Source organism: Piliocolobus tephrosceles, chromosome 6 (genome assembly GCF_002776525.5).
Source record: "Piliocolobus tephrosceles isolate RC106 chromosome 6, ASM277652v3, whole genome shotgun sequence".
Lineage (NCBI taxonomy): Eukaryota > Metazoa > Chordata > Mammalia > Primates > Cercopithecidae > Piliocolobus > Piliocolobus tephrosceles.
In genome coordinates this window covers 128,407,965-128,430,426 of record NC_045439.1, presented here as the reverse complement: position 1 = coordinate 128,430,426, position 22,462 = coordinate 128,407,965, and the positions used below count along the sequence as shown (strand labels likewise).

Here is a 22,462-nt window from a genome sequence, read left to right as displayed (position 1 = left end):
AGCAAGCAAAGAGCATAAGCGGATCTGCTGTCCACATGGGCAAGTGGACCGGACACCTGGAAGCCAGCATCTGGCTCAGCCACAGTTCCATGAGGGCAATGCATGGTGATCCTGTCACTGATCTGCCTGCTCCAGACATCAGGAGCTGCCATCGTCACTAGCTCTTGGTGGGCTCCCCAGTGGAGGACACAGTTGAGGGAACATGGCCATAAGATGACGGGAACAGGTGTGTGTGGCGAGGGCAGAGGGCTCCCTGGGTGCTGTGGTCTGAATGTTTGTGTCTCCTCAAATCCATATGTTGAATCATCACCCCTCAAGGTGATGGTGTTAGGAGGTGGGATCTTTTGGGAGGTGACTGGGACATGAGGGCAGAACCCTCAAGAACAGGATCAGGGCCCTCATGAAAGAGACTCACAAGAGAGCTCCCCAGCCCCTTCCACCACGCGAGGACACAGCAAGAAACGCTGTCTATGATAAGCAACCCCTCATCAGATCCCAAATCTGCCCGTGCCTCAATGCCTCAATCTTGGACTTCCCAGCTTCCAGAACTATGAGTAATACATGTCAGTTGTTCATAAGCTGCCTGGTGTATGGTGCATCATTACAGACGCCCAAGCTAAGATGCTGGGGCTCTCTCACAACACGCCCAGATTGACCCAAGTCATCAGAGAGTATGGTGCCTGTGGCATAAGTGAGGTGTCACACCCCTCTAGGCATGGAAAATACATAGCTTCTTGACACCCACCCCCTATCCCAGCTGCTGTACCACCTCAGGAGGTGCTCATTCTGAGGGACAAAATGGGAGCACGGAGTCACCTCTGCTACCCCACCCAGGCCAGGAGCCCCAGCTGGGGAGGTTAAGGGCTACAGGTGGCCCCCAGCTTGGGCAGGGTTAATATAGGTGAAGGCCAAGCTTCCTTCCTTCGTCTCGTGTTCCCTCCCTCTTTTTCTTTTTTTCTTTTTTGATGAGACGGAGTCTTGCTCTGTTGCCCAGGCTGGAGGGCAGTGGCACAATCTCAGCTCACTGCAACCTCCGCCTCCCAGGTTCAAGCAATTCTCCTGCCTCAGCTTCCCAAGTAGCTGGGGTTACAAGTGTGCACCACCACGCCCAGCTGATTTATTTTTGTATTTTTAGTAGAGACAGAGTTTCACCATGTTGACCAGGCAACTCCTGGCCTTATGATCCTCCTGCCTCGGCCTCCCAAAGTGATGGGATTACAGGCGTGAGCCACCACACCCAGCGTCTCTTTCTTTTCTCAAATGATTTTTATCAGTCATGGCCACCCAGCCCTCAATGCCTTTGGGACTATATACCAGTAGATGGGTGCTCCCCGACAGCTGGGCGCATCTATCTGCCTGGCGTTACCTGCACAGGAATTGGCTCAGTTCCGCCGTCTCTTTTGCACTAAACAGAGCCTGGCCTGTGCAGACATCCTTTAGGTGCATCTTAGTACCCTGCCTACCTTCGTCTTAGTCATGATGTCTAAAGCAATTTTCAGTCTTAGAATATGTTGCGCCTGTTCTTTCAGCCACTTCCACTCCTTGTTGGCCTAGCGCTCAGTCATTACTGAGCTGGGGTGGTGCGCCAGGCAACACTGGCTGCAGGAGGCGGCATCGCTGGGTGCCTTCCTAAGAAAATCCACTCCCCGAGGCCTCCTGAGACCTCTGCTCTACCCCACTCCCTGTCTGGGGAGAGAGAGTCTCCTCTCCAAAGCCCCACCAAGGACTGAAGAAGTACGTCACCTGGCACTTGCCGTGCACGCAGAGATCAGTCTCGTAGGGCCCGCAGGGTGTGCCGTCCAGGACCCTGTCGGCCACCAGCAGTGGGGACTCCTTCCCGAGGGGTGAGCAGTAGAGTTCACATGGCTTATCTGAGGAGGGAAAGGTTGGGGGACGTTGACATGGGAAGGTGTGTGTGGGCCATGCAGGGCGCAGGTACATGTGGGCAGTGGGAATCCCTGAGGAAGAGAGGTCGGCACAAGTCAATAAAGGTGCATGAGCTCAGGTACAGGCTCCAGCTCCTCTAAACAGCAAGTGGAAAAAGACCCACAGCCTCGGGAATGACAGCGCAGGTCTGAGCTCTGTGGGGTTGCCTTTTCTCATCTCTCTATCCTTTGCAACGATACAGCATTTCCTTTCCCTTAAGGCATCAAATATATCCGGCTGAACAAAGGAATAGTTGTGTGCTAATCTCTACATTGAATACACGTCAAGGGTGAGCGGAGCCACTCTTATAGCAGGGGTGCGAAGGGAGGGGGAGGGGAAGGTGAACGAGAATGGCTCCGAGTCGGGGGAGTGGCTCCAAGGGTCTCCATGACAGTAGCTTTGGTAAGAGCTTTAGTGCTCCCCTAGCTGCTGGGTGACAGTTGCAGAGCTGTGCTATGGGGCACGGAGATCCCAGAAGGAAGTGAGTGGGAGTAAGGGGGACAAAGAGGACATGTGGGACGCTAGGACAACTTATATGAGCCGCATGTGCACTCAGCCAGGATGGAAACCTGGGTTTCCCCTGCTCCTAAAAACTCGTGACCTCCCAGAACACGCCCAGCTCCCCAGTCTTTGCCCAGGATGCTCTCTCTGCCTGGAAATCCCTCTCAGCACCTTGCCTTCTACTGCCCTGGAAGCTTCCACCCTGCAGCTCTTCCCTCACGCCAGCTCTGACGTGGGGTAGGACTAGCATCTCTACACGCACTGTGCACACACCTCCATTAAAGCGCCAGCATCTGCCTGTTGTCCTAGAATTGTTTGGGCACCTCCCATAAATGAAGGGATTTATTATAAGGCAGGTCCCACTGCTGAAGGAGTGTGAGAGGGATGACTTTTAATCATCTTCAGATTGAAGTAATGCTGAGTCTGTGAGCTCTCAGAGGGCAGGGGACTTAAGCTTTCATTTTTTTGTCCCCACACTAGGCCCAGGACCTGGCTCACAGAAAGACTCAGTGTGTGTGTGTGTATATATGTATATGTATACATATATACACACATACATATACATATATACACATATATGTATGTGTGTGTGTCTGTGTGTGTGTGTGTGTGTGTGTGTGTGTGTATATACACATATAGAATTTGGTTTTTTGAGACAGAGTCTTGCTCTGTTGCCCAGGCTGGAGTGCAGTGGCGCAATCTCAGCTCACTGCAAGCTCCGCCTCCCGGGTTCGCACCATTCTCCTGCCTCAGCCTCCCAAGTAGGTGGGACTACAGTTGCCCGCCACCATGCCCAGCTAATTCTTGTATTTTTAGTAGAGACGGGGTTTCAATGTGTTAGCCAGGATGGTCTCGATTTCCTGACCTCGTGATTCGCCCACCTCCGCCTCCCAAAGTGCTGGTATTACAGGCATGAGCCACTGTGCCTGGTAAGACTCAGTATATATTTTTGAACAAATACGTTTAGTAGATTTTGTTCTTCTGTAAGTAACTGAGCAAGAGGAATGCATTTTTTCCCCTCTCTCTTTTTCTCAGTCACCTTACCCTAATGCTATCTATGTGGTTACTTTGCACAGGGGGAGAGTCAAAGACCTTCATCCTCCTTGCTTTTTGTCTTCTCCACCAGGCCTCCTCAGTGGGTCCTTCTGGTGGCCTGGGGCTAGCAAGAACAGGGACAGAGAGAGGCTTCTGAGCTGACCTGGCCTCGGAGGACCTTGGCATCCCACCTGCAGAGTTCTCGTCAGGGAAGATGTGCTGTCTCGTGATTGGAGGACTAAACCACCCCTGTGTTCGGTCGCCTTCCAGGCCTTCTGTCCCACGAAGCTCTGCTGCTCAGCAGGCGCTGTAGGAAATCTTGTCTTACAGCACTGGAAAGAAGCTCCAGGAGTGTGGTGGAAATGCTTCACTCAGTTCTTCCAGTTAGCTGTGGGGGAAAACACCTGCTCGAGAGTAGACTGGCGATCTTAAGCTTCCCAGGTCACCAGAGTAATGATGCCTCACCATATATCCATTCACCAAGCAGGGACTGAGCCCCTCCCTCGTACAAGGCATGCTGGGGGCATTTCTGGGGAAAGACAGACACGTGATGTTTGTTTCTGAAGGCCCCAGTGGGCTCATGGACAAGTGCATAGCAAATCCAGGATGAAGCCACATGTGACAGGTCTGATGGGAGCTGTCGGAGGGCTGGGTGCAGCCTGGAAGGAATGACTCATTTCCTGTGCTGGCAGGCTAGGGGCAGCTGTCCTTCCATTTGCAGGGAAGGACCTCAGGAGGTGGCTGGTGGAAGGAGAACTCTGGAAGATGGAGACGTACACTGAGATTAGCTTGCGGGAGCTTGCTTGACAGGGTCACTGAGGTACCCTCTGGGGCCCTGAGGTTCCCCAAGCATCTTGGGGAGCTGGTGGGAGACACAGAGCAACACAGCCCCCAGCGTGGGGTCTACTCCACATACTGGGCTGCCTCTACTGTTTCACTGAAAGCAAGGGTCCCTTGGCTGAAGTGGATTTTAATTGCCTTCAGACTGAAATGCAGACTCAGTACTGGGAGTAATTGAGCTTTGAGGTGAATTGTTCAACAGTCTTAAGGATGATGAAATCATAAATGATATTTACTATCACTGTGTTCCAGGCAGCATGCTAAGTACTGTCTATTCATTTCAGGTGGGTGCTGTCATCATTCCATTATACAGACATACACACAGGGCTCACAGAAAGTGCTCAACTGTCTGCAGTTGGTGGGCCACGCCCCAGCCTCTTGGCTCCAGCCTGGTTCTTTTTCCATCATCGCAATTTCCTCTCTAAACTGAGAACTACTAAGGCCAAAATTATCAAGAGCAAAGTAGCATTGCTAAAAACAAATCATCAGTTTCATGCATGTTTCTGGCTTCTGGGTGTATCCTCTGATTTGAGCAGAAGTGGAAGTGGGACTTGGGTAGAAAAGCAGAGGCTGTTTTTCAGGCAAGTTAGAAAGGCCAGATTGAAAAGGATGAAGGCTGTTTTTCTGGACTCTTTAGGGTGAGCAGAGAAATGTGGACTCTGCAAAGCAGGAAGGCCAACCTCAGCTGAAGGGATGCTGGCCATGAGCCTCGCAGGAAGGAACGCTCAGCTCCACCTGCATGCAACTCTCTCACATGCAGACACTGCCCTCCACAGCTTGGACAGCTGGGGACACTCGGGCTCCAGAACAGAGTCTAGAGGTGGGGCTTCCTTTCTGTGCTCAGTCAGAACTCTCCATTTGTCCATCTTCTCTTTGAGGGCTCTGCTTGGAATTCAGGGTACCCACACCTCTAGCAAACTATATGGAATGATCTCCCAAAGGATAAGGTTTTTAAAATGTGAGGAGGCGGCTCAGAATTCCTCAAAATTCTCTATTTCCCTCCAGGCTGCCTTAGGTGGGAGATTAATCTCCAGGAACAAGGCCCCAATAAATAACATGAGGTGGTGGGATTCAGCTTTGGGCACAGTATCAACACTCTTACATTCCCAGTAGTACAGAAGGAGATCACATTTTCTTAAAAGTTATACAACCACACACTTGAAGGAAGGAAGCTTGGAACGTGCCATCTGCATGGCTGGTATGTGCTGAGATGCAATTCTGACTGATGCTGCAAAGCCTGGAGCCAGTCTGGCTTCCTGCTGGCCTACCTGGCATTAGGACTTCTGCTTGGCTGGAGGAGGTCACAAGCAGGGCAGGGAAGATGGGCTCAGAAGCTTGGGAGCCACATGGTCTCATGTGCCCACTGGCGGTTTGAAACATTCCTCTGCAGTGCAGAAGACACTCGTGGTTCTCAGTAGTCTCACTGCTCTCTCTCTCTCTAGGCCAGCAGTTAGAAGGTCTTAGTATGGTGGAGACATTGCTTTATTTTGAGTTAACCACAGCACTCATCCAAGTTCTCACTGGTCCTCTGTGGGGGACACATGCTGAAGGGGCTACTCAGACTCCTGTTCCCAAAGCTGCCCACCCTGGCCCCCTCATCAGTCCCCGGCACACAGGCCTCTGTGGATTTGACCAGCAGTGAGCGCCTGTCCGTAGCTGGCCTATCCCTTGTCTCTTTCCTGGCAACTCAGTAGTGAAATTCAGATGCAGAGAAGTCATGTCTGCTCATGCTTGATGGATCCCAAAGAAAGCTATACTCCTTTATATGTAATTCAGAAATCCAAAAAGCTCCGAAAACTGTAAGTGTTCTCTTCCATTTGTGGCAAACACATCTGGCAGCAAAACCAGCCTGGACTGATGTGAGCTCTTGGTAGTGTTAGTATCCCCCTTAATGAGGTTACCTGGTGGACAGACCCACGTGTCTGACTATGGGGTGCTTTCCTGGGAGCCCACCAGTGATACAAATATTTGGTTGGTGCACCATTATTACCTTTTGAACACATAAAATGCTCTGCAACCTGAAATGTATGTGTCCCAAAAGGATCTGGATATGGGATGTGGATTTACATAAGAGGTGCCGTGGGCTACCCTGCCAGCTTGCACGTGGACAAGTTCTGAGAAAGCCAGTGCAGTGGGTGCATGGGGGTGTGACTGCCAAACACAAGCTGCAGAGACCACCGAGCTAAGGTCCTGACATCTTCAGCTTTGCAACAGCTTCCCTCCTTTTCATTAAGCAGCCCCAGCTGGTTTGGCGGAGCTGGAGTCAGAGAGTCCTAACCATCACGCCCTTCATCCCCACAGAGGCTCAGACCTGGGGGGTTCTGCTGTGCCAGGCGGGAGGAGCTGGGAACGCACAGCCACGTCCAGACGCAGCCTTTGCCAAGCTCTCCGACACTTCAGTGGGCCCGCGGCCTGCTGGCCTGGGCAGGGAGGACTGAACTCTTGAAGATTTCCACTTCAATGAGATTCCACGGGAAAAGCAGAAACAGGGTGGGTTTGGCAGTGGGCCATCTCAATGGGTTTCTGTCTAAAGGCTTTTCCACTTACAAATATTTTCTAAGGAGGGTCTTTGTCTTCTTTTGGAGGTGGGATGGATTTGTGGTCCTGAATCCTCGCTTGGAAAATCTACCTCTGCAAGAATTCCTTTTTCTTTTTAAAAAAGGGAGAGAAAAAAAAGAAAAAAATATAGCTTCCCTTCTCTTGAACTGTGCGTCACTCGCCAAAGAATTCCGCAGCGATAGCACTGCTATGAATAGGGCAGTCATAATGGGCTTCAGAAGAGCCCGGAGCCCAACCACAGGAATCGTTCCTATCATGGCTCAGCTAGAACTGTGCCTTTTATACATGGGGTTTTCAGAGGAACACTTATAATCCGTATTCTCCTCCTGCCTTCTAAATTGGCCCTTTATTATTTTGCTTTTGCCCTTTAGGAAATGCTCCTTTTAAAAGTGCTGGCTTTTGTTTGTATTCGAGAGAGAAATGAAACTGCAGATGCAAGAAGTCAGGGCGATTCTAACCCAGAGGAGGACGTGTTGAGCTACCTGTGCAAAGCTCCGAGCGTGGGGTCTCTCCTTCAAACGCCACATACTTACTGCCTGTTAGCTGTCCTTATCAAACAGGGCCGCTCCGTGGTGGCACTCTAGTGACAATAACTTATGACTTAGGCAGAGAGAAACAGAAAGTAAGTGGGTGAAAGGTCACATTCCCAATCCAAGCAGCTCCCCAAACAGCCACACCGCAAGGCTTCCTGGGTGGAGGATCTGGGCAGACTGAAGTCCCAGCCACTGTGGTGATAAGGCAACCAAAGAGTCCAGCCATCCAAAAGCGGTCAGAAGGAAAACAGAAGTTTAATCTGGACTTGGAGAAAACTGTGGAAAAACAGACATTTAAGTGGGATTTCTGTGTTGAATAAATGAGACAGGAGCATTGAAAACTGAAGCAGGCAACCAGGGAAAGAACAACTTGGTGCACAAAGTTGAGCTGAAATTTGAAGAGCGCGAATCTGTCCCAGACCTGACCTCTTCTTGCTCCTGCAAAGTGGGAGCGGACAGTAAAGAGGTCTAAAAGCATCTTTATCTGGCATGCTGGGGAAAGCTGAAGGTTCGGATTCAAGGCTGCTTCTCATGGGAACCAAATGGCAGCTCTCTCGCTTCTAATTAGGGGTCTGGGTGTGCCTGACACAGTGGGAAATCTCCTGCTGCCTCCTGACACCTCCTGCATCCGATTCATGGCCAGGCAGAGAGAGGCAAAGGTCCACGTGCAAGCGCATGGCTCTAGTCACACTCGTTTTTTTTTAGGAGGGCAGGTCTCCTCTCTCCCTCATCTGCAGGGAAAGTTCAGTGTGCAGAGGCCATGTTTCTCTTGAATTCTGCTGGCGAGCTGATGGCACAGCTACATTACACAGTCCCCGAAGGTGGTTTCTTTTCTAAAAAGGAGAATGACAGGGGCTCCCCAATACTTTTAAATGAGTCCTCATTTGAGTGGGCTAGTGTTATCTGCTACAGTTTAGAGCATCACATGTTGCTTTACGAGTCACCTCAAAGAGGATGGGTCAGGCTGTTAGACTAAAAGCTGCAGATCTGAGGCTGCTATTCCAGAGATGCCTGGGCCTACCTTCACACAGCTATGCACACTTGAACTTGTAATTGCAGACCACCGAATGCAGATTTCAAAGGCTCTTCCCATCACAGGGAAGAAACAAAAGACCTGGCATCCAAACGTCATTCTTCTGCAAAACATTTTTGAGGCTGTCTAAAAATCAGACCCAGTTTCTTGAGTTCTTCTTCAAGCTCCCTCACTCCACACCCATGAAGTCATGCTGTCTGTCTTCTTCAAGTGTTGGAAGCCAGACGATAGCTGCCTATTTTCTGTGAGTCAGCTGCTCTGGAACTGGGGTCAGCTCCCGCCCTGGCCTCTTGTCGGCTGCAGGCGCTTAGAGGTGTCCTGTAACCTCATTCCCTCTGATCTTCTGCACAGCTTGTTTTGAGTATTAAATGAAACAATGTATGTAGAGCTAACTTGTGTCTTGTACATGACATACCGATAAACGGGCTCATATGTCATCATTATAACACAAAGTCTTGTTTCCTAAAGAAGAACAGTTTTAGATGAAAAAAGAAAAAAACAACAACAATCCTGAAGCGGGCCCTGGGGTGTCCTTATCTATTAAGGACATTAATTAAGCGGACATTACAAATGTATACATGACACACCACCTAGTTTCATCAGCTACTGGAAAAGCTGGCAGTGGCCCAATGGGGCAGAGCCTCTTGATTCAGGAGAAAGCTCTTGGAAAGAAAATGTGGCCTGTGCTTATTATCATCTTTCCCAAGTTGTAAACTATTCTCAAAATGTCCCCCAACATCCTAGCCAAGAATTAAGAGCCAATACAAAATAAACCAAGAGAAGCAATACAGGGAAGCATCCACAGTGTAAAGCCAGATAGCAGCCACACCAACACACTGGGATGCTCCTGTAAAGCCTCGGTCTCCTCAGCTTATCCTGGGTCCCTCTACACATGGCGCCAGGGGCAGGATGCCAGGACAGCCTCCTCGCTACAAATGGGGTTGCAGGATGCACCTGGCCTGCTGCCTGCTTCAACAGCTGCAGTTGGAACATCTCAGAGACTTGGATCATTCAAGGTCAACCCCACAACTTACAAAGTTGGGCTGCAGCTCACTTGGGCAGAGGACTGGAGTGTCTTGCTGGGTTGGTTTGGGAAAGGGATGCTCCCCGGCTTCCCTAGGTGGTTTGTATATTCCTCGGGGAGGATAGGAGGTTGCCATGCAAGGACATGCCATATGCCTTTACCATCAACCACCACAGCTGTCAGCAGGCCTTTCTTCTTGGTGCTCAGCCGGTCGTGCGCCTGGCACTGCTGGTCCCGGAAGCTGGGCAGACCCTTGGGGCAGGGCAGGTTCTCGCAGACCGCGTGTTCCACACTGGCACCCAGGCAGTGTGTGCCTCCAGGCCCAGGGCTAGAAGGAAGACGAAGGTCTGCATTAACCAGATGGTGTGACTAAAGAGCAGGAGAGCGGTGTTTCTGTCTCTCTCGCCAGGAGAGGGGAGGGCAGGGCAAGGTTTCCAAAGCCACCCCCTCTCTGCTGTTACAGACCAAATGCCCACAAGCCCAGACCCACATTGCCGGCATGTTTAAGTGAACCCTCTGAAAGGTGCATCTGAGAACTGCAAATCAAGATCATACGGAAAGAGAAGGCAGTGAGTATCAGTTCAGCAGGATCTACCCATTGCGTCCTTCATCTGATCTGAACTTAAAATTTGGCCATGGGTAACACTGAAAACCCAAAGGACATTTTTGGAGTGTGTGTGTGTTTGTGTGTGTGTGTGTGTGTGTGCGCGTTCTGCAGGGATCTTCTCTGACATGAAGACCTGTAAATGGTCCTCAGGTATACTCTGGAGGTTAAGTTTCAGGATGAGTAAATACATAGCTCGTTTACTTTATAATGAAAAGAATAAGAACAATGAGTTCACCTGCTCATGGGCTTTGAGTGGAGACCAGTTAGATCCGGGCTGGGCTACCTTTACCTAGGCAGGTGTGAGACCACACATGGTCAATGCTGTGGTCTTGGGTCCTAGATGCTCTGTGCCAAGGCTGGGGTTTTAAGCCATTCTGGAGACCCAGGCTGTGTTCACTGGCCAAGTCTACACGTGTGAGGGCCTGGCTGGCCAAAGCATGGCTCTGCCCTGTGCTTCTGCAAGGCCCCAGGGTGTCCTTGGAGGACTCAGGCCTGGGCAACCTCACTGGTTCCATTCATTTCCATGATGCCAAGGTCATCATGATGGAATAAGATTTCTTATCCACTCCCATTCCCAACACTTTTTATTGAAATTCAGCCTACGAAAGAAAGAAAAGGGCACACATCCAAACTGTTCTGCTCAATGAATTCCCACAAATCACACACACCTGTTGGCCAAATGTCATCTCGACACATTATTCATTTCATGTTGTGTAATTCTTTTTCTTCCTTTGTCATTTTTCATGTTCAGAGAGCAAGGCCACCCTGCGATTGTTGCTTTAGGGGAGAGATATAACAGCAGAAGAGGGCAGAAATCTTTGGGCTTTTGTGTCACAAAGGTCTTCAACCAGGAGTTGAAAAGCTGTTTCTGTGAAGGGCCAGATAGTGAATATTTTTGGTTTTGTGGGCCATACAGTCTCCCATCACTCAACTGCCACTGTAGCACAAAAGCAGCTAGAGATAACATGTAAAAGAACAGGCATGGCTGTGTCCCAATAAAACTTTATCAAACACCTGGTGGTAAGCCAGATGTGGCCCATGGGCCTTAAGTTTGCCAGCTCCTGGTTTACACAGATGTCTTGGAGAAAATATCCTGATGAGAAAGGCCCCTTTCATACTTCTGTCTACCTCATACACACCAGAAAACAATTCCCTTCCCCAGGAGAAGAAGAGATCTAGAGAGATTAAACCTACTGGTGGCCCCATAGTGGGGCCCTGAGCTCTGCTGGTCTTCAAGTTAGGCAACAGCTAAACCTCCAGAAGGTTAATGGAATCTGAGAAAAGAGAGGCCTTGTGTTCTGCTTCCTGTCTAGAAAGCAAGGGAGGCATCAGTTTCAGAGAAATGATTGCTTGGTATGTTTAGGCAGAAGGGGCCTCAGCAGCCTCCCCAGGAACCCTGGCCCAGGTACCACTGGCAGACAGAATGAATCAAATCCTGTGCAACGAAGCACGGTGTGGAAGGAGCAGAAAGGGGCTGGCCCCCAAGAGCTACATGTATCAGCAGGAAAAACATCACCCTGGCAATAAGTGAGTCCCCACAAGCGGGCGCCAGAGAAGGAACAAGAGAGGCAGCAGATGCCGCATGGCACAACGTTTCAGGCTGAACTAGGCCCACAAAACTCTATGCAGAGGTCCTAACCTCTGGTGCCTCAGAGTGCAACCGGATTTGGAAATAGGGCCAACAGGACACAGAAAAAATTAGTTAAAATGAGGCCATACTAGAGTAGGTTGAGCCCCTAATCCAATATGAAGTGTCCTTATAAAAAGAGGACATCTGGAGGTACACACACACACACACACACACACACACACACACACACACACACACATACACAAAGGGAGAACACCATGAGAAGATGAAAGCAGAGACTGGGATAATCCTTCTATACTCCAAAGATTGCCAGCAAGCCACCAGAAGCTGGGAGAGAGGCCTGGAACAGACTCTCCCTCACATTGCTCAGGAGAAACCAACCCTGTCGACACCCTGATTTGGACTTCCAGCCTCCAGGATCGTACAATAACTTTCAGTTGTTGAAGCCACCTGGTTGGGGGTCCTTTGTTATGGCAGCCCCAGGAAACTAAGGAATCAGACAACACAGGGACCAGATGCTCCTCATGGAACTTAGATGCAGACTCAGAGAAAGCAGGGCAGACACTGAAGTCATGAGGAACACAACATGGACTGGAAGGGAGTATAAAAATACAAATTAGGTGGGTTTGTAGAAGAATAAAGGAAGCTACATTTCCTACACACTTGAGTATAGACTGCGATTGGTGAACATCATGTGATTAACTTCCTAAGTTGTTATTGAGTTTCCTTTAACGCTTCAGTTTCCTCCCTTTCCAGTAGCTGATTTCTCCAGTTTTACATCTGCCTAACCCACATACAACAATTACCTTTACCCCTGACAGTGAGGAGGTGGAGAGGAGATGTGATGTGATATGATGTAAGAGAACTGGATCGAGAAGAAAGTGGGTCTGGAGGTGGAGCCCATGGGATACGACACGTGCCTTGGCACACCTCCCTCCAGATCTGCTTATGCTGCTGCTTCTCCCTGACAACTTCTCCAACAGGCAGTCTCTATGTGGCCCCTCATCTAGCTCACAGACCCCATAATCCCCACTTCCCACCTCCTAACCCTCTGTCCATCTTTGAGGTCACCTCCACCCTATTTTTCCTTCCTATCTAGAGTATCTCCAAATCTTGTTTGGGTTTCTGCTATGCTGCTTACCACCAACCTTATGAAATGGAGAGCTGTCTTCCTCCTGTTCCTCTTATTTGGAAGGATCTTATCTTCCAAATATCTGGGTTCTGTGTTCTCAGCAGAGAGCATTGCACAGGATGGTCTTCAATAAGTAGTAAACTGAGTTGAACTATATTATCAGAGCTTGTCTTAAAATGACCAACAGAGGGAATGATGTCAGGAAAGACAGCTGAGGAGGAAGCACCAGGAATCCATTTCTGAATCCACACAATAATCATACTGGCAAAAACTATCTGAAGAAACAAACTATTGTGAAACTCTGCAGTCTACTTGAAAGCTTGCAGCTTCCAGGGGAAAGCCAGGTCAATTTCAGTTAATTTTGCTCAATTTCAGCCTTTAGTGTGGTAACAGTTACTGCCCATCCTTCACTCCAAGGCAGACAGCTATGTCTGTGCTCCTGGTGCAACTTTCTGGAGTCAGGGTGAGCAATAAGGACCACATCTTCCAAATATCTGATTTCTGTGTTCTGACTGCTGATTGCTACTTTCAGTTGTTAAGGTGCAGATGCAGAAGATGGCTGACATTGTTGTAACCTCCACCAGGTGAAGTGGCTTCCAGGGGATTTCCCTCCTTTTTCCTTTGAGGAGCCAGAAATTTAAGCACAAAGACATTTAAAAACAACTTCATCTAGGAGAACTTAGAAAGTCACCAGAAATTGCTAGGAAAAGATACAGGCTCAAACAAGACCTGATAAGACCTTAAGCTTTCACTTCAGGTTGATTCCTGATCCAGGGATACCACTAAGTCATAAAACAAAACAAAACACCCTGGAGAATGGGTAGAACCTATTTCTAGAGTTACCACATTCTAAGATTTGAATGTCTAGTTTTTAATGAAAACATCACAAGGCATACAAAGAAACAGGAAAGTATGGTTCATTCAAAAGAACAAAATATATTGGCAGAACCTGTCCCTGAGGAAATCTAGATGTTGGCCTTGCTAGACAAATACTTTAAAACAACTGTCTTAAAAATGCTCAGGAACCAAATGAAGGCACAGATAGAGTCAGGAAGACAATCTGTAAACAAAATGGGAATATCAATAAAGATATGGAAATTAAGGAAACAAAGATAAATTTTGGAATTGAAAGTATAAGAACTGATATGAAAAATCCACCAGTTTAGGGCAGATTTTAGCAGGCAGAAGAAAGAATTAGCAAACTTGAATACAGGACAATTGAAATTGCTGAGTCTGAGAAGTAAAAAGAAAAAAAAAATGTAGAAAAGCAAGCAGAGATAATCTGTGGGACACCATCAAGTGGATCAATGTATGCACTATGCAAGTCTCAGGAGAAAAAAAGGGAGAAAGGGGTTAGAGATTATTTGAAGAAATAATGGCTGAAACTTTCCAAATGTGAAGAAAGACGTGACTCTACAAATCCAAGAAGCTTGAGAAATTCCAAGTAGGATACAAGGACCCATACTAAGACACATTATAATTAAACTGCCAAAAGACAAAGAGAGAACCTTGAAAGCACCAAGAGAAAAGTGACACATCCCATACAAGGGCTCTTCAACAAGATTATTAGCCAATTTCTCACCAGAAACCTTGAAGGCCAAAAAGAAGTGTGCTTACATAGTTAAAGTGCCTAAGAATAGAATTGTCAACCAAGAATTCTATATCCATATAACTGTCCCTCAAAAATCAAGGTGGATATTAAGACATTCCCAGATAAACAAAAAATGGAGAAAGCTTGTTGCCACTAGACCTGCATTACAATAAATGCTAAAGGGAGTCCTTCAAGTTCAAACGAAAAGACACTAGATGTAACCTGAATGGAGGAGGAACAGGCTTTTCTCCCTGGTTCTGGTATGTGGCTTCTCTCAGCATGCTTCTTTAGTGGCCTGTGATGCATTCCACCTCCATGTGGGCAGCATTCTCCTATACTCCAATGGGTAGCTTTCAAGCACACCAACTTTTTGGATAGATTCCTATCCTGGTTTGAGATGCAGTTTCCTCCCTTGGAACCTTTCCCTCACACACTAAGTGTGACTTCCCAGAGAGTGCCACCAGTACAGAACCTCTACAAGCCTCTCCCTCATTCAGTGGACCCCAGGTAGACCCTCTCTAACAAGGTCCAAGGCATTTCATCCCTGGATGAAACTGTGGTAGCAGCTACTGTCTGTCCTTCACAGTAGCTGTGTGTGGGTCCCTGTCATACAGATCTGTTCCTTCCTTGGGTGCTCTGCCTCAGACTTAAAGACACTGGATGCTACCTGTATCTTGTCTTCCTGTATTCCTTAGAGTTCTCTTTACCTCTTAGTAAGTTCCCATTACTCCAACCACCTGTTATAGCTAATACTTCCTTAAACTTCCCCTGATTAAAAAATATGACCAAAGGAATTGATTTTCTTCAGTTTTATTTAAGTCATTATTTTGAACAACATGAGAAAGGAGAGAAGTAATCCACCAGGTGCATGATTTGCTACCTAAATAATTCCCAATTGCTATGTGGCAGGACCCTGCATGCGGTCCTTCATTTTTATGACTGTCTCTATAACACAGGGCCTCTATAGTTACATTAGTGAGGGCCTCCTGCATGTGCAGCTGACCTCTGAACAATATGGGGGTTAGAAATGCTGATCCTTCACATGTAGAAAATCCACAACTTTTAACACCCCAAAAGCTTAACTATTAATAGACTATTATTGACTGGAAGTCTTACTGATCACATAAATTAACCTGTTTTGTAGGTTACATGTATTTCATACTATATTCTTATAGTAAAGTCGGCTAGAGAAAAGGTTAAGAAAATCATAAGGAAGAGAAAATATATTTCCTACTCAGTAAGTGGAAGTGGATCATCATAAAGGCCTTCATCCTTATCATCTTCACATTAAGTAGGCTGAGGAAGAGGAGGGGTGATCTTGCTGTCTCAGGAGTAGCAGAGACAGAATAAAACCCATGTATAAGTGGACCTGCACAGTTCACACTCATGTTATTCAAGAGTAAACTGTACATTGGTCCTGAGACAACAGAAAGGGGCACCCTCCATCTGTGGCATAGAGAAGACAGAAGGAGAATCCTTGCGGGGGAGGGTATGGCTAGCAGAGTTTCCACAGATGGCTTCCTGACACAAGTTCTAGGGGAGGACTTGAAGGAGACCCCAACTTTCCCAAGGACCCCACACTGGGCTGGGTGGATGAAGCTTAGATTGTGTGGACATGGGGGCTTCAGGAGACAGTGTGTGGGGCCAGCAAGTGCAGCAGGGGACCAAATCCCCAGAAGCGAATGGAGAAACCACCCTCACACAGTCAGTCTCAGGAGCAGAGGGCAGGGCTATTATTCACTCTGGAAGTTGCTCTGAGCTACACAGTAAGGAGAAAAACAAAACACATCTAGGGAGACTAAAATGACAGAAAGCCAGCTTGGCATGGCTAAAATAAAGAACAGTTAATATAAGAGATTCATAATAGAGTTATCCCTTCCTAGGAGCTGAAGGTGGGTCTGGTCTTTCCCTCAGCCTCTCCTGTGAGGGCGGGAAGGCGCAGGCCTGCCAGGCTCCATCACAAGGCTCCGAGGTCCCATGAGGCCTCCAGGGGAAAGCCAGCAAGTTGCAATCTCATCCTGAAATGAGGACTGATCCCTGAGGACCGGGAAGAAACTTCAAGGAAAGAGGCACTTTCACATAAACAGTGATCATAAAACAGCCAACATGCCCAGAGGGCTCCCACTTTGCTGGCCCTTCTAACCATTACTTCATTCAATCCACACACAGACTCAGAAGGTGCTCCTGACTGCATTCTTTGGGTGAGGAAACCAACTCTCCAACAGGCGACATAACCACTTGGCTGACGAGCAAGAGGTGGAGAGAAGAAATGTAGCGTGCAAGAGCTCCTGAACCCAGCAGGAACAGGCGCCCTGCCTCTGGGAGGGGCTGCCCACTGGCCACCACGAGGCCTGAAGGACAGCCTGACTCACCGACCAGTCATCGGGGTGTGATGAGTTTTTAAATTTGAATTTTTACTATCAATCAACAGTTTCTAGTTTTTCTGTTCTAGGCCTTTTTTTTTTTTTTTTTTTTTTTTTTTTTTACAGAGTCTTGCCCTGTCATCTAGGCTGGAGTGCAGTGGTAAGATCTCGGCTCACTGCAACCTCCACCTCCTGGGTTCAAGCGATTCTTGTGCCTCAGCCTCCTGAGTAGCTAAGATTACAGGTGTGCGCCACCATGCCCAGCTAACATTTTTGTATTTTTAGTAGAGATGGGGTCTCGCCACATTGGCCAGGCTGGTCATGAACTCCTGGCCTCAGGTGATCCAGCCACCTTGGCATCCCAAAGTGCTGGGATTATAGGCATGAGCCACTGTGCCAGGCCTGTTCTAGGACTCCTAAACATGAATGAAATAGAAGCTTAGATACAAAACCAAATGGCTTGCGTGAGTACTTCACAGGAAAAGGATATTCAAATGGAAATAAGGAAACAGACGGATGTTCAGCCTCACTGTTGATGATGAAACTACCAATTCCCCAGCCAGTTACGGCTACACATGCATCAGAATGGCCAAAACCAGAGAGAATTACTGACAACACCGGCGTCAGTGGAGACATGGGGCAAGTAGAAAGCCACCACAGCCACGGCAATGGAGATGGCACGGCCATTCTGCAAAGCTGGCACCTGTTATGTAGTCACACATGCGCACCCCAGGGGCCAGCAACTGCCCTCCTACTGCACCGACACATATCTGCACGTGCGCCCCAACACACACGCTCGACCATGAGGAGCAATACTGTGCACGGAGCTGTGCTTCTTTGTATATTCTACCTTCATAAGTTTATTTAAAAATAAGCAAAAGAGTAAGATAGAGAGGCTTTGGTGAGAGACTGAAAGTGTGGAGAGAAAGGACAGCTCTACCACAAATTTTCCCAAGCACCTGCAGAACAAGGACCATCTCCTGCTGAGGTGGTCCTCAGTGCCTTGATAGACATAAGCACAGGGCAGAGAAGGTTTGCTGAGATCAACAGGATCACATGGCAGAACATTTGTCCCTTTCTTTGAGAGTTGATGGACAGGTAGAATCGACATAGGCTGGAAGAGAAAGATGCCACTTTTTATTTTCAGGTTTGCTGTGTTAAATGAAGACAGACCAGAAGATAAAGTCACAACAGCAGTTTGGACCAGCTTCACCATCCAGAGACACAGGGTGCTCAGTAGAAAGCTGGTAGTTCTGGCCTCTGCCCTGGTAGGCCCTGGCTCTGTGAGCTCTGAGAAGGGAGCAGGGCAAAGCCATATGGTTTCAGAAGGGCTGCCGAGCTGCTAACGCACCCTCATGGCAGCAGACATGCCAGTTTTAAGGCCTCCTCTGAAAGGTGTCCAAGTAACACATGTAACTTATGCTTCAGTGTAGATACTTGAATTTTTAAAAATTATCCATATGAATGCCAGGTCGCTGGCACATCAAAAGCACACAGATGGGGTTTCACTGTGGAAGCAAAAACCAATTACAGGCACATAACTTTACACAAGCCGTCCTCCCACCGTGTTAGCAGGCTAGCTGCCTTCCTCTCCCTTTCTGGTGCACATGGGCTGCATCTCATGGTGACCCTGCTGTATCCCAGCTCCACACTCCACTCACCTGCCCGCGCTGCACCTGCTGGGATGCAGCTGGCTTTTCACACAAGTGCATCTGAGCCTTTCTCTCCCCTCCCTCCCCAGCTCTTCCCTGCACACAAACTGTCCAGGGGTAACAGAAGGTGAATTAGAGATGCATTTTCTACCTTGTAGTCTTTTGACGTAACTCCCACCAACAGCAACATAAATTATGGCAGGAAAGGATGGACCTAGGAAGCTGGTTTGGAAACACGGATGGTCCCTAAGGCCTCCGCATCAGCTAGCAAAAAATAAAAATTCCGAGAGCTGTGAAGACCAAGACTAAAAAAAATAATTGTGTGTGGGGGGACTCTCTCGCCAGTATTTTTGGACAGTGAATAAACCAGCTGCAGAAGACAGGGAGTGGAGCCAGGAATATAAAGTGAAGGGGGTGAGGAGGGGGTCGTGGAAGCGTTCCAAGCCTGAGACCTACATAGCAGTGAGATTGGGACATCCTTGTGAAATCTCGAGGCAGGAGGCCTGGTGATTTAAGGAGTAAGATGGGGAGAGGACATTGTTTTCGTCAGAGCTTGGCTCTGAGGCTCTGGTCAGCTGTGCTTTGTAACAATCACCACATCAGGGCATCCTGCAGAAGCACGCTGGAGGCTGCAGCCTGGACTTCATAAAACATGCCCACATCCTGCGTCACTTTGGGAAGCCCCCAAGACGGTTGCTAATCCACCCACCCAAGGCCTGTCCCGCCTCGTCCCATTCACCTGGGCTGGATCCATGGAGGCGAGAAACTCCATAGGAAACTACATGGGAAAAAGGAGCATGTTGTTTTCATTTACAACAGAAAACAGAGCTACACTGTCACTGCTAAAGATTGAACAGACTACCAATATTATAAAGAGCAAAAAGGTATCACTTCTCTTACTGGGGAAAAACAAGGCTGGGTTCTGTGTTGAAGCTTGTTCTCAAGGTGATGCCGAGAACCCCAGGCTGTGAGCTGTTGCCTTGCTGGAGAAGGGCAGGCACGACAGGTGACAGATGGGCCTCATGTGGCCATTCATAGCATCTGGGCCTCAGTGAGGGGAGATGATACAAGGGAATGAGGCCTACCTGGCGGTCTGCCACTTTTGGCCTAATCGTTTATGATCACCTTTGTGTTTCAGTGAAAAAATGATATTAGGGATGTGTTTTGGAGGCACTGGTATTGCAGAGAGATTGGTTTTCCTGGGCAAGTGCATGTCCAGGCAGGAAGGCGGTCAGCACATTTTATGGAGTGGCAACTCTGCTGTAGGCACGGAAGGCAGCATGGTGTCCAAACAGGTGTGGCCTGTCCTGGGCCTGCACAGAGCTCAGCTCAAAGGCCAGTGGGGAGAACACAGTCAAAACAAGTGAGCAAATACATAACAACAATAACAGCTGTTATAACACCTGCAATGCGAGGAAGAGGTGCTGAGGGAGAGTTAAGCAGCACCCCATTTTAAGCAGGGTGTTATGGACAAAGACCTCTTGAGAAGACATTTACATTAAAACCCAAGGAAGGGCAAAGGCAAGTTAAGGAAAGGGAAGACAGAACTGAGGAGGGTCCTGGGGTTGGAATGTTGTGGCTGAGAGCACAAAGGAGGCTTCGAGGCTGCAGGGGGCTGAATGGTGGGTGCCCTCGCCCTCAAAAGATAGGTCCACTTGGAACCAGCAAAGGAGACCTTATTTGGCAAAAGGGTCTTGGCAGACATAATTAAGCTAAGGATCTGGAGATGAGACCATCCTGGATTCGGGTGGGCCCTAAATTCAATGACAAGTGTTCTTCTAAGGGAAGAAAAGGTGAGAGGACACACAGAGAAGAGACCATGTGAAGTCAGAGGCAGAGATGGAGGTGATGTGCCTCCAAGCCAGGGAAGGCCAGGGGTTGCCTGGAGCCACAAAATGTATTCACCTTTGGAGTTTCAAGAAGGAAGCAGCTGTGCTGACACCTTGATTTTGGACTTCTGGTTTCTAGAACTGGGCTCCAAACCTGGCCTGCCACTGCCTTGTTGTGTGCCTTTGGGCAAGTTACCAAACTTCAATATGATTCTATTCTTTTTTTTTTTGAGATGGAGTCCCACTCTGTTGCCCAGGCTGGAGTGCAGTGGTGTGATCTCAGCTCATAGCAAACTCAACCTCCCAGGGTTCAAGTGATTCCCCAGCCTCAGCCTCCCAAGTAGCTGGGATTACAGGCATGTGCCACCGCATCTGGCTAATTTTCATACTTTTAGTAGAGACAGGGTTTCACCATGTTGGCCAGGCTGGTCTTGAACTCCTGACCTTAGGTGATCCATCCGCCTCAGTCTCCCAAAGTGCTGGAATTACAGCGTCAGCCACTGGGCCCAGCCCCCGATTCAGTTTTTTTTTTTTTTTTTTTTTTCTGTACAATGAAGATAAAAATAACACCTCTCCCATAGGGCTGCATTCAATGATTTCCTACATAAAAGCCTAAGAGAACCCGGCGCATGGTGCGGGTCTGCTGCATTCACCACCCTTCTCATGACCAGACGTGGAAGAAGCAGAAAGGATGTAAGAGGAAGCTGCTCGGACTCAAGGACTTTGGACTAAAGCAATGCAAGGATGGCGGTGCTATTTACTGAGAGGGGAGATGTGGGCTAGGAGTAGAGGTCCCAGTTTAGAAAGGGTCCTGTTTGAAGTGTCTGGGAGAAAACCAAGAGGAGTTGGTGGGACTGCACCCCTTGTGGGTAGGCAGGGATTTTATCTGTCTTTGCTTCTTACTGCAGGCCCACACCTAGCAGAGTTCGGGTCCTGGCATGGTTTACTGAAGGCTTCACGTTGGAAAGGCTTCACCGGGAAGGGGTGTGCGGCTGGGAGGAGTGAGAACACTGCAGGCTCTTTCTGTTCCTTCTGCCATTGCCCTGCCCCACAGGACGATGCTGCTCGACAACAGAGATTGGACGTGAAGGTGCATCAATGACTGTAACAATCTGATGTGCTGAGACCCACAAACCCTCAGGTGTCTGTGGACCGAGGCCCTGCAAATTATCCCATTCCTCAATGATAAAATACAGGAAAAAGCAAGGGAAGGAACAGCCACGACTATCATGGCAAGGGAGAGGGAGGACCTGATGAAGAAGAGAGATTTTGACAACTTTGTGATTTACAGAACAGCCTCTCTCCTGGGGCCATGGGACCTGGAGGAATGGGGTGAGAATCCCAATGCTAGACACCTCATGGCAGGGCAGGCCAGTGAGAGTATATTAATGCAGCTGTCTGAACTGGGCGGTGTTTAGGATCCTCCCAGAGCAAAATGCCCCTGGGGTATCCCAGAGCAACCATGGGAGGTGGGTAGGGCAGGAAGCAGTTCAGATGGTGAAAGCGGTCCTTCGGGCTACCAATGCAGGGGAAACCCTAGCTAATATCATCCCAAAAAAGCAGACCACACCAGTTCCCTTCAAAGAGGCACCTACGGCATTTGCATAGTGTTGATAACTTCTTATTCTTGTAAGTGTTGCCCTCGCCTGAAGACAATTTAAATGTTGACAGTCTCAGGACACTGGGTACTTCAGGCATCGGAGGTTCCGATATCCTCCTGCTATGATGTTTACTGGGTGTCACCTGTTATGAGATAAGACACATAATGTGCCAAGAAGATCGGTCTTCCACTAGACCCCACAAACTCCAATCACAAACATGGAACACCCATGACAACCACAACCCCTACCAGTTTCTCTCTGCACTTAACAAAGCCTTAGGCAGGGAAGGGCAACTGGTCCCATCCCTGTTCTTCCATCAGTGCTAATAATAAGAGGGGCTGCTTATTAAATACACAGCAAGGATTTTCTGTGCATTCCTGTGAATTCTTCCCAGTTTTAGATGAAGAGACAAGTACCAGCTGTCAGCGCTGTAAGAAGTCATGCTGGTGGCCAGGTACGGTGGCTTACACCTGTAATCCCAGCACTTTGGGAGGCCGAGGTGGGCGGATCATCTGAGGTCAGGAGTTTGAGACCAGCCTGACCAACATGGAGGAACTCCGTCTCTACTAAAATTACAACAAAACTAGTCAAGTGTGGTGGCGCATGGCTATAATCCCAGATACTCGGGAGGCTGAGGCAGGAGAA

At 48.6% G+C, this 22,462-nt stretch overlaps 1 protein-coding gene across 2 annotated transcripts in view; it reads right to left on the bottom strand.

The window, feature by feature from the left end:
- Window positions 1-22,462, bottom strand: part of ADAMTS17 (ADAM metallopeptidase with thrombospondin type 1 motif 17) — a 361,470-nt gene that overhangs the window by 126,271 nt on the left and 212,737 nt on the right. For both annotated transcript variants that reach the window (XM_023193603.1, XM_023193604.2), the window contains exons 13-14: window positions 9,613-9,779; window positions 1,744-1,871 (exon numbers count right to left, since the gene is read on the bottom strand). In XM_023193603.1, coding sequence (XP_023049371.1) covers window positions 1,744-1,871; window positions 9,613-9,779 — 295 coding nt within the window. The remainder of the gene's footprint in view (window positions 1-1,743; window positions 1,872-9,612; window positions 9,780-22,462) is intronic.